The sequence below is a fragment of the Dromiciops gliroides genome, chromosome 3 (assembly GCF_019393635.1).
Source record: "Dromiciops gliroides isolate mDroGli1 chromosome 3, mDroGli1.pri, whole genome shotgun sequence".
Classification (NCBI taxonomy): domain Eukaryota; kingdom Metazoa; phylum Chordata; class Mammalia; order Microbiotheria; family Microbiotheriidae; genus Dromiciops; species Dromiciops gliroides.
In genome coordinates, this window is record NC_057863.1 from 7,033,649 (window position 1) to 7,053,355 (window position 19,707).

The 19,707-nt window shown below is 40.7% G+C and overlaps 1 protein-coding gene across 3 annotated transcripts in view; it reads right to left on the minus strand.

The window, feature by feature from the left end:
* LOC122748694 (interleukin 1 receptor accessory protein) overlaps positions 1-19,707 on the minus strand; it is a 154,957-nt gene that overhangs the window by 92,463 nt on the left and 42,787 nt on the right. For all 3 annotated transcript variants that reach the window (XM_043994551.1, XM_043994553.1, XM_043994552.1), the window contains exon 2: positions 18,060-18,124. In XM_043994551.1, the coding sequence (XP_043850486.1) occupies positions 18,060-18,123 (64 nt within the window). In that variant the 5' untranslated portion in view covers position 18,124. The remainder of the gene's footprint in view (positions 1-18,059; positions 18,125-19,707) is intronic.

Here is a 19,707-nt window from a genome sequence, read left to right on the forward strand (position 1 = left end):
CTTTACCTCTGACTCAAGGAACCTCTAGCTTCCTCCATACTAGAGTTGTTCCCATCTCCTAGAAGAAACCTTTACCAACCATTCCCATTCCCTATCTCCACCCCCCACCCCCTACCTCCCCCCCCCCCCCCCGCCTTCTTTTCTATTGCATTGCCCTGTATTGCCCTCTCAGCACTGCTTTTGCTCTTTTGTACTTTAAAATTGTGCCTCTACTGTTGTCTCATTCTGGTACTTCCCTCAGTGCTTGGTGTCTTGAGGCGTTGCTCATTACACTTCTAACTATCCATCCCATTTGCTCCCCTTCTCTCATTGGTGAGTTCTTTCTCTGCCATTGTGGAAAGTTCCAAGCCAGTTTTCCTTCATTCCCAAAGCACTTCCTGCCACCTCTTGCTCTTAATCATATCTCCCTCCCAAAATGTCAGTATTTGTAATTCATTTTACAGATATTGTATCCCTTAATGGAAAACAATCTCCTTGAAGGCAGGGCAATTTTGATTTTTTTTTTTTTGCATTTCTATGTCCTAGCATATAGTATATGTTTAAGAAATGTTTAAGTTGAAATGATTACAACCAAGTGCATTCTGTGGAGTCCTGTTTTTGATAGACTGCCTGTCTATTCCCTTTGGCCATAATGTCCTGGATGTTTGTGCAGGATAAACAGAGTAGAAAAGTGGGCAAATGGGTTTGTAGCTATTCCAATTGTGTTGGTTATCTCATTTAATAATAAGGTCAGATTGTTTCACAAAATGTTGATACCTTCCACTCTCAGGCTAACTCAAGAATAGGTTCATCAATATCCTCACAATTATGGCACTTCCAGAATAGACCTCCTCTGTGCATATTCTGTGTAGACCAGCTGTTCTACCCATCTGTTTTATTTAGTATCATGCCTATTTCCTTATGTAGTACATGAGGGACTGTGATGTTACAGTCCAAATGTAGCAACCCCCCCTGCACTGATGAAAAAAAGTAGATTATATAGAACTTTATACATCTTTTCCATTCTCATCTTTTTCTGTTCTTTCCTCCAGTTGTCTTAATGAGGTCTCTTGCCATACTTAATATAAATGGATTTTTCTCTCAATTATTTCTCACTGTTAATGAGGCAATACTATCATCCATCCAAATCTCACATTTTAAGACTGAGATTATATTCTAAACTGGTGTTGCTTTTGGCTGCTAGCTCTATTTCATAAGAAAACCAATGGCAAAAGTCTCAGATGGTGTATAGTATCTTTTGATTTCCCTGTTGTGATGATTGATTTATACCACGTAAACTTTGTATTTAAAAATTGCTAGTCTGGGTCACTGTTTATTCTTTTATCCATTTCTCAATTTGTAGGTGTCAAAAACTTGTTCAAATAGGTCCAGCTGGAGTTGCCTCAGTTGCACAAAAAATTGATTTGTAATAAATATTCTATCAAACTTGGTCTTGATTTTGATTTTGTTTCTGACAAGTCAGTGATTTAAGAATACATAGATTACTTGAAAATAACTTCCACATTGGTACTCAATAATTTCCTGTTTGTTAAAATATAATTGATACCATTACTATGATGCCACTTGCTCCTTATCCTGTCCAATGACTAATAATTGATTTTTTTTAACAATCATAATAAGAAGGCTCAAAATTTCTACAAGTCTTCTTTTCTTTATTTTCTTGCTCCTAAATTATTCTTCCCAACATGTTTCATCATCCTTCCCTAGTATCATCTTTCCCCTAAAGTCACTGACTATTAAATATATATTCCCAACTCTCATTATTCAGACAAGAATCTTTCATTTAAAGTGACAACAGTAGAGCTATTTTCACAGAGAGCCTAAGAAAACTGTGGAATTCATATTACTCCTTTCTAGCACTTTTCCCTGGTCACTGTGGAAGAAGAAGGTGACTACAAAAAACAGAACATTTGACATTTTCCATTGTTTCATAGTCTGCATCCCTAATTATGTCTAGCAAATTTCCTATTATCTAGTATGTTCAGGGAACAGCATACTCTGGCTGACAGAGAGTTGTGAAGAACAGACCTCACTTGAGTTATCAATTTCCAAAGAATGAGAATAATGCACAATAAATTTATAACTAAAAATCATGCAGAAGGTACACTGATCTTCTTTGGATAATTCAGAAGACACTTCTGGTTTTTACAATGCCTTGAGGTCCTCATTAAAAGAATAATTATCACTCTGTTTGGATGTGAAGAAGTATCATTTAATAGCGCAATTTTGTTACTGAATGTGGGATAACAGAGAATTTGTCTCATCAGAATGACCAAAAATTGGAGCTAGAGGAATCCTCTTAGGTAATCTAACCATGATTATAGCTGATCTTCATATATCATCCTACTTAATCTGTAAAATTTCTTGATGAGCTAAAATCTCCATTTCACTGATGAAGAAACTGAGGTTCAGAGGTATCACATTACTTGGCCTTGGTGCCACATCTGTTAAGTGATTAAGGCAGGAGCTTCATCTCTCCCCACCAAGTGTCATAGGATCAGAATAGGACAGAGGTAGAATCGAAAGTGACCTTCAAGGACATTTAACTCTCTTATTTTCCAGATTAGAAAACTGAGTCTCAAAGAGGTTAAGTGACTCTCAAACAGTTCTTATTCTCCAGTTCTTTTCTTGTGAGGCTTGCTTAATAAAGGCTGCTGACTGATTGACAGTGGTATTTCTTCCAAATTGAAATCCAAGAGACACTGTCCTTACCATATCTACCCTTAGTCTTCCATGTCCAGTGATACCTCATCCCCTTCTTATGTCTCCATTTTTTCCCTGAGGCTGGGAACACCAAAAGGTGAGGAATGCCCACTGCTTGGTGTGATACTACAGACTACTAAAGCATGCTGAAGCCAGTACTAGGCTCTTTCTTGGACTAACTCATGCCAGTGCAGGGAGGGTATGTCAGCCCCTCTAAGCTTTCTCCTCACTGGAGTCCCTTCCCTTACTCAGAAATATTCCTAACACTTGCAAGTTACAAATCCACTTGGCTCAACAAAGCCACTCTTGAGGAATGCAAGCACTCCAGAGGGTTCTGCACATTCATTCATGCATGAGCATCAAGTTATAAATCCACTTAAGACTTCTCAGATAACTTCAGGAAAAGGGAATTTTGGTAGAAAAAGCAGGACAATGAGAGAAAGAGAGTTATACCAGCAAGTACAACTCCAACTCTCCATCTTTATTTTCAATAGTTGTCCCAGCCCCATCCAGAGCTTAAAACTGTCATTCAATTATTAGTCATTGATGATCACCTTGCTGAATGTTGCTATTTTTTAAAAGATTTCATTTTATGGGAAAAAAAATATCCACTTTAGGCAGATGATTCTCAGATCTACTTGTCCACCCTGTACCTTTTTCCAGGTCTCCATCTTGAATCGGCTCCAGTCTATTAAACATCTTGAACAGTTCCAACAATTTTTTGTTTTTTTGTTTTTTTGGGGTATTTTTGGCAGGGCAACGGGGGTTAAGTGACTTGCCCAGAGTCACACAGCTAGTAAGTGTCAAGTGTCTGAGGCCAGATTTGAACTCAGGTACTCCTGAATCCAGGGTCCGTGCTTTATCCACTGCGCCACCTAGCTGCCCCCCAACAGTTTTTAAGATCAATATTACAGGTGATACAATGGATAAAGCTCTGTTCTTGGAATCTGGAAGATATGAATTCAACCTGGTCTCAGACACAGCCATGTGACCCTGGACAAGTCATTAACCTACATTTCCCTCAGTTTCCTCAACCCTATTAATATCAACTATCTCCCAGGGTTGCTGTGAAGATTAAATGAGATGGTTTCTATAAAAAGCACTTGATATAGAGACTGGCATATAGTAGGTATTATATAAATGCTTATTTCCATGCTCTTCTGAGAGTAGCTCCGGGAGCAGGCCAGCTGATGGATATTGACTGATACATTTCAGCCTCATTGCTGGCATTACTGTGGTAACCCAAGTGTCAAGTAGCTTCCTAGAATCCATTACTCTTATCCGTTTAACAGGTTCAGTCTTGGAAAGCTAATAAAATTGGTATGTTATACACAACCACTTAGAGAATCAATCTCTCTCCTTCTCTCCCCTTCTACCTTTTCTCTCCCTCCCACTTACTCCTTTCTCTGAATAGTTGATATTGGTTCATCTCTAGGGTTCATACACAAGCAGCCCAGACCACCCATAAACCTTTTGAATAGAGGGTATCTGTGTTAGAAACAAAACTTCAATTTATCCTTTTGTGTTTTCTAAGACTAATTGAAAGTTATTAGGGACATCTATACACTCCTCTTTATTTCCCAAGGGGTCAGTCCCCTGCCCCCACACCAGCACAAATAAATTCATAATGCCAAGCAAGAAAGTCTCAGTGGGATGACTGTAGCTGTAGAAGTTTATTGTGGAATATTTGGTTTAGGGCCTCCCTTCCCTGTGCTTGTCTGTGAGTGCCTATCTGCCTAACAGTTATCTTGTGGCTTCTTTGAGACATGGATAGACTTTTTTACACACGTGGTGTTTTCCACTCACAACAAATGCCACAGAAGCAAGTCAAGCCAGCTTGGTTTTGCATCCTTCATGCCAAGCACCATCTTTACCTATTTTTCTTCCTTCTTTTCTTTTTTTTTCTTTGCTTTCTTTTCTCTCATTTTCTTTTCCTTTCCTTTGCCTTCTTTCCTTTTTTTTTTTTTTTTTGAGGGGGGGGATAGATCCTGTGATGACATTGTACCGGTGAAAATCTCTCTCTACTGTTTTAAATTGGAACATTCTCTGAAACTGATGAGCTTTGATATTCAGAGGTTAAGTGACTTGCCCATGGTCCTCCAACAAGGAAGTGTAGAGGCAGGACTTGAATCTACATTTTCCCAACTCCCAGGCTAGTTCTTTCTTTCTTTCTTTCTTTCTTTCTTTCTTTCTTTCTTTCTTTCTTTCTTTCTTTCTTTCTTTCTTTCTTTCTTTCTTTCTTTCTTTTTTTGGTGGGGCAATGAGGGTTAAGTGACTTGCCCAGGGTCACACAGCTAGTAAATGTCAAATGTCTTAGGTTGGATTTGAATTCAGGTACTTCTGAATCCAGGGCCAGTGCTTTATCCACTGTGCCACCTAGCTGCCTCCAAGGGTAGTTCTTGATACACTAGACCACACTTCCTCCCTTCTCATCAGATATTCAGCAGGCACTAACCAAGTGCATGTTGAATTGGAAGGAAATGTTGACTAAGTCAATACTTTTGAGAAGAAAACACTTGTGATGGTTTGGTGAGGAAGAGCTTTTATGTATTAATGGGGATCTCTAGGTCATTTAGAAAATCTCCCTATAATCCTCTTCTTCCCTTATTAGGTTAGATAATTCAACACCTAAAAGTAAAATTTATGATTAAACAAGAATCATGCTGTAATCAATAGGATGAGGCACATTCATTGTTTTTTTTTTTCATTTATTAAGCCAATTAGCTCATGGGAAAGGATATTTTTAGAGCATTAACTTTGGATTGATTGAAAATATGCCTGGGAATGGGGGACTCAGTGAAGACTAACCAATCAGAATATAGGGATTTTGAATGTTCTTCTCAATAAGGGAAGCAAATATTTCAGGGGTAAAAGTGAAAGTAAAGGTGAAACTAAGGGAAAATGAATTCTCAACAGGAGGCAACTCCACCCACAATCATATGCACTGACATTTTCCCTGGGAAGACATCAGTTTTCTTTGATTAGAAACAACAATATTCAGCAAGAAGTAGTTCTTTTCCCAATAATAGAGTTATTAGTCAGGCACCAGGAGCTAATGACATTTTTCAAGTATATGCACAAATCGTTAAAGAAAACAACACTTTCAAAGCCAATAGAATGAAGAGGTTTGATTCTACCCATTTGAAATCCATCTCAATGGCCTGGACCACAAAAACCTCAATAGGGGCTGGTAATGGAAATAATGCCACTGGCTTTGGAAAAGAAGCAAACAGTGTGTGTCTGAATTCTTACTGCTAGAGTGAGTGCAGAGAGAGAGAGAGAAGGGGGGGGCGGAGAGACAGAGAAACAAAGAGAGAGAGAGAGGGTGAGAGAGGGGGGAGAGAGAGAGAGAGAGAGAGAGAGAGAGAGAGAGAGAGAGAGAGAGAGAGAGAGAGAGAGAAATCTATTTCTCTATGCTCTGGTAGCTTGCCTTTGTGCCCATAAGGCTCATCCCCATGGAGTCTTCTGGACATATCTCTCCTCATTCAAATATGCTGCTTGACAGACAAGATCTGATCACCAGGATGCTCATCCTTCTCTAGCGTTGGATTTATTCCAACTCAAAGGAACTGTGGGAATAGCCTTCTCAAATCCAGGATCATATCTAAGCCATCATGAGGCGCTCGAGTGTGTGTCCCCATAAAAGGGCGAAACTAAAGCCAACATCCAAAAGAAAGCTTAGGTGATTATTGTCTTTTTTCCCAAAGAGCAGAACTTAAAGGACAATGGGACACACTGCCATTTCAGTGCCCTTTATATCCTTGAATAAAATTAAATTAGTGTTCTTCCAAGTTTCCCCAAAGTGCCCAGTTTAGTCTTATTTGGCTAAACTATATTGAAGTGTAGACGTGCTCAGGATGACCAGACATGGGCAATGGAGTTAGGACTGGCTGTCCCAAGGAAGCATTAAAGCAGATTGAGGCAGCCTGGGCAGCCCCCGGATGGGACTGCTCCGCCAAAAGCTGAAGATACAGTGACCAAATGAACCATAAAATGCATTACATTTCCATTTAGAAGCTGGACAAAAAAGGAATTCTAAAAAGAGAACCAGTCACCCAGAAGGACAATTCTTTAACAAGGAAGCCAAGGAGCATGAAGGACCTGAGAATCCGGGGAGTCCAACCTCTTCATTGTAGAGGGGAGGGAACTGAGTGACTTGACCAAAGGCACATGGGTCATAAGTGTCAGAGGTGGGATTTGAACCCAGGTCCTCCAATTCCAGGACTCATTTAACCATGTGACACTGCAGAGTATTTTTTTTTTCCATTTCAGCTTTACTTTCCTATCATGGAAGATGTGGACCATTAGCCTGGACTCCTAATTAGTAGCCCTTCCACCAAACATTCCCCTTCTGCAATCTCCTCTATACAGCGGACAATCAGATACTGTGAAAGCACACTTCTGGCAATGTCACCACCTTATTGAAAAGTAGCTATTTGGCTCGAATTGCTTTGAGAATAAAATTCAAAATCCCATGAGGATATGTCAAGGCAGTCATGGTCTGGCTTCCATCTGGGTCCTTTCATCCACTATCTGTTACAGTCCAACTGTCCTGCTCATGGTTCCAGTGTATGCTGCTACAGGACGTGGGTGTTCAACCGTGGAAAGAATGCTCCCTTCTCACCTCTGCTTCTTGGAATGAACAGCTTCCTGCCCAGTCCAGCTCAGGTGCTAGTTCCCACACCAGCCCTTTGCTGGCTGCACCTATCCCCCTTCCACCAAGTTGGTTCTCTCCCCTTTCTAGCATCTGTGGGTGTTACCTTGGTCCATTCTTTATATTCATTTCTCTGTGTACAATTTCTCCCCAGTAGAAATAAATCACATGCTGACAGAAACTACTTATTGCCTTTGCACCCCAAGTGACTACCACGGTAGCTGACCAGCACATAATGGTGCTTCATCAATGCCTCCTGAATTGTGGGAGGTGGCTTAGCAAGTCTTTCCAGGGTGAGACAATATCAATAGCCCTGAGCCCCACATACATCTATGTGTGAGTGGAGTGGTTTACCATGGTGGTTGTAGAATTCTATTAGTATTATAATGATGATCATGAGCAATGAGACCCCAATTTTTATAATGAGGTCTACTATTACTCGATGTCTTTGTAGGCCTCTTTTAGATTGAAGGGCAAGGTACAGTACAAATGTTCTGGCTATGATTGAGGGAAATGTGTGAACAAGAGGCTAGGAAACTGAACTCAAGGCATAAAGGAGAGTTTTAAAGAATAACTATTATACAGAATCAATCGAATAACAACATTTCCTAAGCACAGCCATGTTCTGTATGCATATGGTCACCTAGATGGCTCAGTGGATAGAGTGCTGGGTTTGGAGTAAGGAAGACTCCTTTCTCTGAGTTCAAATCTGGTCTATCACACTTACTAAATGTGTGACCCTGGACGAGTCACTTAACCCCGTTTGCCTCAGTTTCCTCATCTGTAAAATGAGCTGGAGAAGAAAATAACAAATCACTCCAATATCTCTGCCAAGAAAACCCCAAATGGGCTCCCAAAAAGTTGGACATAACTGAAATGACTAAATGAAGACAAATGCAGGCACCCTGCAAACACCTGGATTATATCTGGCATTCATAGGACCCTTTAAAGTCTAAACAAGTTTGGGGCAGCTAGGTGGCACAGTGGATAGAGCACTGATTCTGGATTCAGGAGGACCTGAGTTCAAATCTGACCTCAGACACATAATACTTACTAGTTGTGTGACCCTGGGCAAGTCACTTAACCCCAATTGCCCCGAGTAAAAAAAAAAAAAAAAAGGGAAAGAAAGTCTAAACAAGTTTACTGACATAATTTCATTTGAATTCCAAAAGCATCCAGTGAGATATGTTTATTCCCATTTTCAGTTAAGAAAATTTGAGATTTAGAAAGAAGCAATAACTTTTCCATAGTAACATAGCAAAATTATATTAATGATAGGGATTATAACCACATCTTTCCTCACCTCACATTTATCCTTTCACCACATAATCTAATATCTAGGGTCAAAGACTCAGAATGGAAGAGACTTTATAGATCACCTAGTCTAACACTTTAACTCTACAGGTGGGGAAACTGATGGAAGGTTTAAGTGAGTTGCCCAACATCACATAAATATGTAGTAGAACCTGGATTTGAACCCAGATCTTCCTAACTCCAAATCCAGGGCTACAACATAGCACAAGCCACTGCTCCATACCATCTTGTAGTATATCAGGAATCAAAAGATCCCTTAACCAGGGTCTTTGTATACTATGCATGTGACCTTGCAAGTTCGCTGTGAACTATGTTCCCTATTTCTGCTTCCCTTTCACATGTGATTCATTCAAAACAATCAACTTGGGGTCAGTTAGGTGGCACAGTGGATAAAAGCAACAGCTCTGGATTCAGGATGACGTGAGTTCAAATCCAGCTTCAGACACTTGACACTTACTAGCTGTGTAACCCTGAACAAGTCACTTAACCCTCATTGCCCCGCAAAACAAACACAAAAATCAACTTGCATTTATTAAGCACTTATTAAATACCAGCCCTTACCTTAGGCATGATGATTACAAAGACAGAGGCAAAAATTAAATTGTCCCTGCCCTTAAGAATCAGAAAATCTAAATTTAGTTGGGGGAGATAGCATAGAGAGGGAGTGAGGGAGGGAGAGAAAGGGTGAGAGAGAGAAAGAGAGACAGAGACAGAGAAAGAGAGACAGACAGAGAACGAGGTGGAGACACAGAGAGACAGAGATACATATACACATATATACATATGTATATGCATGCATGCATACATATAGATAGACATATACAGGGAGATAAATGGAGATAGATAGTACATGATGATGATGATAAATGATAGATAATATCCATCTGTATTCTCTTCCTATCTCTAGCTATAGATCTATCTGTCTATATTTTCTAAATGAATTCAGTAACATAAACAGCTCAGTGGGACCCAGAGCTCTAACAAGGAATGTTTGTACCTGGGGTAAGTGCCATAAACAAACTGAGCTGAAGACAAGTCTCAGGAATTCTCCCCCACCTTTGGCTCTGTCTATTTCTTTCCTTTAAGATATATGAGAAATACGCCAAGAGAAAGGTTTTTGACCATTGCCCAGCTCCGCCTTATCCAGTTCATCCCCAGTGATCACCAGGAGGTTGGGGGGGGGGGAAGCTTTCCTTCTTCCTCCCTTCTAGACACTGTAATTTCCTTCAAGGCTCAGCTCATTCCCCCTCCTACATAAATATAAATGTGCATGTGTATACTGTACACAGAATTGTATATATGCAAGTTTGTATATGTACTCCTTGGTATGTGGATACATGGACAGGTATATCTGCATATACCTATGCATATTATAGAATTACTATAGATACATGATACAAACGACAGACATAAACATATACATGTGTTCATAAATATACAGGCATATATCTACATAATGAGATAAGAATGATATATACACTCCTATCTATATGTACACATACATGCATGTACATACACGTGCACATTCCTATCTATGTGTACAGATACATATATATATATATATATATACACACACACATGCACACATACACATACAGTGAGTACCTGAGTATGCATGTGCGTATGTACAAGGTATATATTCATGCATCCTTATATATGCATATATACCTTCATGCACATACATATATACACATATGCATATATACATACACATTTGTATACACACGTATATAGTGTGGGATTTAATTATGGGTATATATTTTACTTATATGAGCATAAACACAGATGTGTATATATATATGTATATATATATATATCATGCATATAAAAAGGTTGTTCCAATCTATTCATCCATATATATGCTTTTAAAATGCAAATTGGCTAGAGTACATAAGTGTGTTTACATACATAAGGGGTATATAGATATGCATCTGGACATTGTATTTGTACATTATTAATATATAGAATATGATTGAGATAACTATAGAAGAGGGCCTAGTAATTTGGGGGTAAAAGCACTTCTCTGTAGGAGAGGGAATGAACTGCACCTTGAAGAAAATGAGAGTCTAAGAGGAAGGAAGAAGCAGACCCTTCCAGGCAACAGGGATGGTCTGTGCAAGATATAGCAAGACAATGTTCAAAAACATTTTCATTTCATGTTTCTTAAATATATAAAAAGGGGGAAAAATAGCAAACACAGAAGGGTGGGGTGGGTGGCAGGGTTGGGATAGAGATTTCCTGAGGCTCTTGTCCTGGGTTCCATTTGTTTATGGCTTATGCCCCGGGCACAACATTCCTTCTTATAGCTCTGGGGCCCACCACTGTTAGGTGACTGAGTTCATTTAGCAAGTGTTTATGGCAGGTAATCAATATTTTAAAAATGCATAGAATTGAAGGCAGAGCTGTGCGGACTGTGTGTTTCCTTCTCCAACTGGAGAAGCAAGAGTCACATATTTGTTAGTGCTGTGAAACCAGCTTTGATAAGCAACACTTCAACTTTCTGACATGCTGTCAGGGAACCATATCCAAAGTGAAACAGATATGAAGATAGAAATGTCTACCGCAGAAAAAAAATCCACAACATTGCTGATTCCTCCATCTCCCCCCCCCCGCCTCATACATACACACACACACACACACACACACACACACACACACACAAAGGGAACCCTAGGGTATGCAACAAGGTATTGCACAGTATTTGTGTTTGAGACCTGGTTGAAGAAAATATAGCAATCTTCCCTGAATAAGAAAAGGTGGGATAGAAAGGAGGACAAGGGGCTGAGTCTTTGGAGGAACATGAAACTTTACTGTGAAGATCTGGGAATTTTTGTCTTTAATGGAGCCATTTCTGTCAGGCCTAGCAGCCCCCTTGTATTTGTCAGCTCCAATTCACTGTCTAAAGGCAAAATGGAGACAGACTCATGTATTAGCACCTGTGTTGAAAAAGAAGGGGAATCCTCCCCTTCAGAAAAAAACCTGAATGTCACAATACCATCACCAAGAAGGATTCCCTTCCTCAAGGGGATTCTAAATTCATAACGGGACCCTTTGCAAACTGAAAAAAAAAAAAATGGAAGGGGGCTGAATCAAGAGTCATCAAGAAGTAATAGATAGAGGGGTAGCTAGGGGGAACAGTGGATAAAGCACTGCCCCTGGATTCAGGAGGACCTGAGTTCAAATCTGGCTTCAGACACTTGACACTTAATAGCTGTGTGACCCTGGGCAAGTCACTTAACCCCCAATTGCCCTGAAAAAAAAAAGAAGTAATGGATAGAAGGTTGAACTCAGAGTCCAGAAGATTTGGGTTCAAAGCTTGCCTCTGACATTTGATTGTTGTGCAACCATAGATAAATGACTTAATCTCTCAATTCCTCAGTTTCTTTATTTCTTAAAAAAAAAAAAAAGCGAGAGATTAGATTAAATGTCCTTTAAATTCCCTTCTTGCTTTAGATCTGGCTTCCATGAAATGGATGATATGTCACTTTTACAAGACAATTCATATGATGACAAAACATTAGTCTCTAGCACTTTGAAAGTACAAGATTAGGTTTCTGATAGGATAGTGTATGGAAAGTACTTTGTAGGCCTGAAAATTCCATGAGAATATTGTGATAATCATCAACAATGTTATTATTATTATTACTATCATTGGTATGATTCCATTTTTCTCACCTAGGTCAGTGGCGTTCAGATAAAAAAAATCCCAAGGTTTTTCTTCTGGTTATTATTCTTTTATAGTGAATATTCTGAGAACAATTACAAGACTGGATAAAATGACAGACATTGAAAATGAAAAAAAAAAAGTATCGGTTGACAAGCTTAATATATATGGTTCAGTCATTATTATTGTTCCTTTTGTTATTGGACAGAGTCTTGCCTTTGGCTTCCTTTCCCGGTGTTGCTGCTACTCACTCTCTCTAGACTTTGGGGTTAATTGCTTTGTTTCTGTGAGCCTCAATTTTATCATCTGTAACAGGAAACTTTGGTTAGATGATCTCAATGTAAAATCTCTTTCAGCTCTATGTATGTTGGTTCTAGGCTGTTTTGACCAACTTGTCTTTCGATAGTTGCCCTCGTCCTCAGGGGGTGAATCAGTAGCACAAAGATGGTCTACCACAATGTAATGAGAGATATCAAGTACCTTCGTGTACAGAGATTTAGTGATGCCTTAGGACAGGCAGTCGTGGTCTCCCACAACCCGCCCCCCACTCACCCTCTTCCCCTTTTCACTTTATTTTCAGCAACAATGCTTCCCTTTTTCCCCTCCTCCCAGTTGGGAAGCCAAGTGCAGGCACAGACACAATTCACCTCTTCATAACGATCACAACTGAATACTTGCCAGACGGGCAGCAGGGATGACCACACATTTCCTGCTTGTGGGGTGACTCAATGAGGATGGCATGAGAGCTTATCTTATTCAATAAGTTTCATGCTCAGCGTCCATGATGGAGAGATGAGTCACAGCTCTTGGGGAGAAAGCTCCATTTCCAGAACTAAACAGGAAAAGGGGCTTCCTCAGGCAAACCACAGGCAAGCTCATTAACAAACACACTTTCCAGCACTGCCTTATGATCTCATTCATCGGTGAGACCCCAGTGTCTCCACCTTCTTGGCAACCTCATTGCCCTCCAAAGAATGGCACTGAGCTTCTCTGTGGGGAGACAGGGACGATGGGGAGGAGGGTGGGAGAGGATTGGAAGAGAGATTTGGGAAAGTAAACAGGTGGGTCCCTGATGTAAGCAGAGGGTGTTTCCATGACAAATGCAATAAACTGTGCCAAGAGTCTAAGGAGAAACACACCATGGGCTGGGGTAAGTCAGCAATACAGTTGTTTAAAGAGATAGCCACCCACTGGCCAGCTGTCATGCTCACCTGCTCCCCAACTGTGGGGGCTTCAAGACATGAGGAAGGTGAATCATAAAGGGGGTTCCTGCCAAATGAGGATGCCAGCGCTCCTCTGATGAGAGCTGACAGTACTTGATGTAACTAGAAGGGAGGCACATTCATGCAATCGTGCAATTGGACATAAAACAGCCTGGTCCTCCACCACGAAGCCCCCAAACCGCTTGACTTTCTATGGTGCAATCTTCACCTTTTGGTGAATGTCATTGGTTTAAGTTGAATTACATGAGAAACAAATGAGAAATGGACAATCTCAGAACAGGAAGGGATGTTACAGAAGAACTAATTCAATCTATACAAGAAGAGGAATCCTCTTGACAATAGGTCCAGCTTCCATAGGCAAAGTGTCCAGTGAGGAGAAACCAGTCCTCCCTCCTGAAGGATCCTGATGCACATGTCAGAGGATGTTTTTATACATCGACCTGAAATTGGCCACATTTCAATTTCCACTCTGTTGTTAGTTCTGCTCTCTGGGGCCAAGCAGAACAAAACGGATCCCTTCTCTACATGACAGTGTTGCAAATAATCAAAGACATATACGGCATCCCCTCGATGGCTTCTCTTCCCGTTTTTTTTTTTTTCATCCCAGTGCTCAGAGGGGATGTCCTTGATGCCATGCCTGGCCACTTCTGACCACTGCAGCTCCTTAATGTAGTGCATAATATATGCCCCCTCCCCTGAAGTGAACACAATACTTCAAATAAAGTTTAATAATGTCAAAGTGAAAAACCTCCCTCCTGCTCGCTCTCTCTCTCTCTCTCTCTCTCTCTCTCTCTCTCTCTCTCTCTCTCTCTCTCTCATCTTTCTGCATGTGGTAATTCAGCATAAGGTAACCTAGACCAGGAACTCTTCCCCTCTTCCCTCTTTTTGTTTTGTGGTCAAGGACCCCTTGGGCAATCTCATGAAGCCTATAGAGCCCCTCTCAGAACAGTGGTTGTAAATAAATGATGAAAACACCAAATTTCAGTTAGAGTTTAATGAAAATCAAAATGTACTTTTCCTCAACTAAATTTTCTGACAACCTCTCCACCGAAGTCTATCCACAGACAGTTTGAGGATCAGTAACACCAGGTTAAGAATGCCTGACCTAGATGATTACAACATTTTCCTTATTGATCTCCCTGAATCAGGTCTCTCCCCTCTTCCCATCTTCCACACAGCTGCTAAAGTACTTTCCTTAAAGCTCAGGTCTGACCCTTTCACTCTTCCCTACCCTCCACCACCTATTCAGTAAACTCCAGTGGCTCCCTATCACCTCTAAACTGAAATATTATCCCCTCTTTCTGACTTATTAAGCTATTGGTCCTTCTCTACCTTATACACTGTATTCACTCTTCAATCGAGCTAAATTGTCCTACTTGCTACTCCTTACACAGGAAACTATCTCCTTTCTTTGTGCCTTTCATTGGTTGTTCCCTGAGCCTAGAATTCTCTTCCTCCTCACCACTTTGCATAGGCAATTCTTCCTGGTTACAATTTCACAGAAAAACAGATGCCTCTCCCAGGAAAAATTCATCCATCACTTCTATTCTCGTTGCTATGCTTCTAAGTCAATCCTGGATGCCACCTTGATGATGCTGCTCTCCCCTGATTGGAGTGCCCAAAGGTAGAGCACCAATCTATTAACAAAACCTTCCTATGCAGAGGGCAGCAATTGGACTTCCTCTTACCCTAAGCATCTCCTGCTTGTCTCAGCTCCATAGAAGGAGACATTCCCTGCTATGCCCCCTCCTTTACAGCATCCTTCTCTGCACTAGCTTCCCTCCATTAGATTGTAAGTTTCTTAAGGATGGGGACGGTACTTATTTTACTTCCTTGTATTTGTAAAACAGCACATTTCAGGGCACATTGTAGGCACATAATGTTTATTTAACTGAATAAAATTGGTTTCCTCTGGAAAAAAAAATGGTTGCCTTAACTTTTTTTTTTTTTTGGAATCACTTTAAATCCTACCTTTTGCAGGAAGCCTATCCTTATCCCCCACCTCTAGCCCCTTCCTCTCTGAGACTGTCTCCCACCTAGCTCAGTATGTACCTCATATGGATGGAATTATTTATGTGCTAACTTCCCTATCAGCAGCAAGTACACTTTTTGCCTTTCTTTGTATTCCTAGCACTTAGAACAGTGACTGACATATACTAAGTGCTTTAAGAGGCTTTTGTATTCATTGTTTGATTAGCATGAGCTTTTTTGGCTTCCATCTAACACCACCAAGTTATCTGAAGCTAGTGGTTAACTATCGCTCTCGGACTTTTTATAAGACACCTATTTATCAGTGTTTCCCCAAATGATACAGATATTTCATAAATCCAATTCCCAAGTGTAAGAACCGACACCAATCCTTTGTGAAATCCTGAGTTGTAGAACCCTTGGAATTCCTCACTATCTAGGTCAAATATTTCCAAGATGGTTTTCATATTTAATATGATAAAGAGTTACAAAAGGATCAACACAAGACACACAGGCTCAGGGAAGACCCAGGCCATTCTCCCTTATAGAACAGCTGTCCAAATAAGTGTGGGAAAAAAGGGGAAGGGGCAAGAAATCAAATGAATGCACCTTCCTTTAAAAGCTAGAGACTCCATCTGCATACTATTAAGGATTTATTGTTTTTATAGGTCTGTGCTAGAGTTAGAATGAGACACAGCAGAAGGCAACTCATATACTGAGCATTACAACAACACCCCTGAGATACTAAAAGAGGGAAAGGAACGTCTTCAGCACAATGCATCAATCCAGAGAGGATTTACAAGAAAACATTGCAAAGGGTTGCAGAGAATGAGAACTAGTAGAAGCATTGCACCTTGATTCAGGGAAGAAAATATTCAGTCTAATGATTCTATGAAGATTTCAAAATACAGTAATCCAAAGGACTTTTTAACATGGAATCACCCGTAAGGTGCTCCTACTTCAGGCATCCACCATAGCCAAAACACCTAAAGAGCTCCCCACCTTCAGAATATGTATTTTGTGTGTGTGTGGGGGGGGGGTGGAATTAGGGAAGGATAGAAGTAAGAAATCTCCTATGGGAAATTGCTCAAAGTGTGTCAGGAGGATGAGCTCAGCTTACACATAGAGGAAAGAGTAACTGAATGGGTTGTGAATCCAGGTGAATCAGCCTTAAGGATATTAAAACTCGAGTCTGTATTTCAGCCACCATGAGGGAGTAAATGAAATGGAGACATCATTTCACAGCTTCCCAGAGGGAAATGTCAAAGGGTTCCAACAGTCATTGGCAAGCCAACTTCAATTAGCAGAATTTATAGCATTATATGACGTGATAGCCTGAATACCAATGAGTCATCAGCAAAGAATCCTGAGCCAGGATATCATGGATTAGACAACAAAATTGAAAGAAGATGCCAAAGGGGATATGAGTGTATATGTTTCAACTAATAACGGAGGTTGCTACCCTAGATGGGATGGTTTTGCCATGTTAAGAGGCCATGCGTATATAGAGGGTAAGGAGATTGATCTATGGACCTTAATTAGGGCTCATGCATTCTTTTTTTTTTTTTTTTTTTTTTAGGCAATGGGGGTTAAGTGACTTGCCCACAGTCACACAGCTAGTAAGTGTCAAGTGTCTGAGGCCGGATTTGAACTCAGGTACTTCTGAATCCAGGGCCGGTGCTTTAACCACTGCGCCATCTAGCTGCCCCCAAGGGCTCATGCATTCTTCATGGGAGACAGTGACTAGCAGTGAATTAGGATAACTTGGCTCCGCCATCGCCATGCTCAATATTCCAGAGATATCTCGATGCCATACCAGATGCTGGTCAGCTGCTCTGAAAGGGGAAGTTGTTCCCTCTGGAAGGAGATTGTAACCATTAGCACCAGGACCAGGACCTTACAAAGAAGCCAAGTGACCTCTGGTCTATTCTTTTATGAGTAAGCTCTCCTAGAGAATTCCTGGAAGGTCACTGGAAGGAGAGATCCCCTAACACTTAGGCTATGAGCTATGCCTTATTTAATGATATGACTTTGATCTCTTTGTAGCCATCAGGAGAATTATTATTTGCAGATTAATGAATGGCTGCTGTGACCCATCCCAGGCCCTGCCCAAGGGCTTATATTTGGGGGAACCATCCAGAAGCACTGAAAATGCTTTTCCTCAAAGAGCTCTGAATTCTAATCCCCCAGGATAAAGACAATTGGCAACCACACATATTAATTTGAATGTGCCCTCCTTATCTGGCAGGGTCCTGATTTTCCTGATCTCCGTTCACCCATTGGACTCCAGGTAAGCACTGAAGGTGGCAAATTGATGGCAGAGAAGCACCTGGAGTTCACACGTCTCTGACCCTAGTCCTGGACACAGTTCCTAACACATAGTAGGTATTGAATTAATGATTAACACTGAATTTGCAACAAGGCAAGACTCTCTAAAAGTAGCAATACTGCTGCCCAATAGGAGAATGGCCTGTCCAGGTACCACTTTAGCAGTCCATGCTGGTTGGGGGCTGCCCAGAGGTGGGCCACTCACCTGAAGCACTGCTTTGGGGGATCCCAGCGAGCATGAGCAATATAGGGAGGCAGAATAGTTCCATCCTGTCAATACAAGCACAGAAGGAAGGGCCTCATTAGTTTAAGTTTTTAAAAAGCATTGCTCCCCCACCTCCACCCCCCAGCCTTCTGATTGCACACAAGCAAACCTGAGCTTTCCCCTCTCCATTTTTTCTGGCTTTTTTCCACATGCAACCATTGCCTAGAGACAGACACTTTTCTTCACTGATGAATGGACTGCCTAAAAATCCTGAATCCACAATTTTTCGGAAGCCAGTGGCACTCAGCATTTACATTTAAGGGGACATGAATAAAACCAGCTCCACACTCCCTTTTTTCATTTCCCATTAGAAAGGAATATTGGTGATTCAGGAATCCACTTTCTCTGATCTTTAGCCTCTGGATATATCCAGTGTCCTGTCAGTATGAACAGTTTGAGGGCTGGGCTGTGGACTATAGGACAGAAGCTCAGACACACTGACCAGTTCAGAGGAATACATACAACCTCCCTGGCCTTAGCATTGATTGTCACAAGGGAACTCTCTCAAGACCCAAGCATCTTAAAATCAAGGCAGCCTCAAACCCTTTCCAAAGCTTTCTTGGAGAACTATAAGCACATCAATACCATCATTGCCTCTGGAAAGAGTTTGTCGTTCCCAGGGACTCTGTGTGATTTCCCATCCTTTAACTCTTTTTTTCCTGCTACCACTCCCAGATAATGTGTGGTCTTCCCTACTGGAATATAACTCAATGAAGGCGGTGACTGTCTCAGTTTTGGATTGTGGACTACTCCTTAGAATAGCACGTTGCATACACGGAGCTCTTAAATCTGAATTCTTTCCAGTCTGAACAAAGAGATGTCACTTCTTCTATATGGAATATGACTATTTAACTCGGTTTCCTATGCCTCTTTAATAAAATAGATTATAGGATATATTCTTTTTTTATAATAAACAATTTAATTTAGATATGATAGACTCTTACAAATGCTTCAGTTCAAATCATATATGAGACAGAAACACTGTCTCAACTCTAAAATAAACGAATAAAAAAAATCTTGTAATCCTTTCATTTTGTACTTCCTCTCTTGCCAATATATTTCTAATTGTGGTGTGGATTCTTCATGAAGAATGAGTTAAGTTTCCCTTGAGTTACAAAGGTCAGAATTGCAAACACGTCACACGTGAAAATGACTGGTTACACACTATAGATTTCTCCCCCAAATATTCCAGGGTACTTCAGTGGTAGCACCCGTCCAGTTTTCAACAGAGCTGTTCTGGGCCCACATGGCCATCTGATGTTCAGGGTGGAAACTGGACTAAAGTAATGTTACTTACAGATCAGAGGAAGGTTATTGTCCTACCTTTCCCCTCTCTATTCAAATACTCACTACTCTTTTAATTTCGGCCTTCTTCAAATGCTTTATTTGTTCTCACAAATTCTTGACCAGCAACCACAGAAAAAATTCCTCGTCACCCCAGTATTTATAAAACCATGAGCATTCTAATTACGGCTGATAATTTTCAAGGATAAATTTGGGATATACCTGTCTCTGAGAAGAAAAAATGCAAAAGATTTTAAGGGAAATTTGATACAATAATGAAGCTGGGTCAGCAACATGTTAAGCC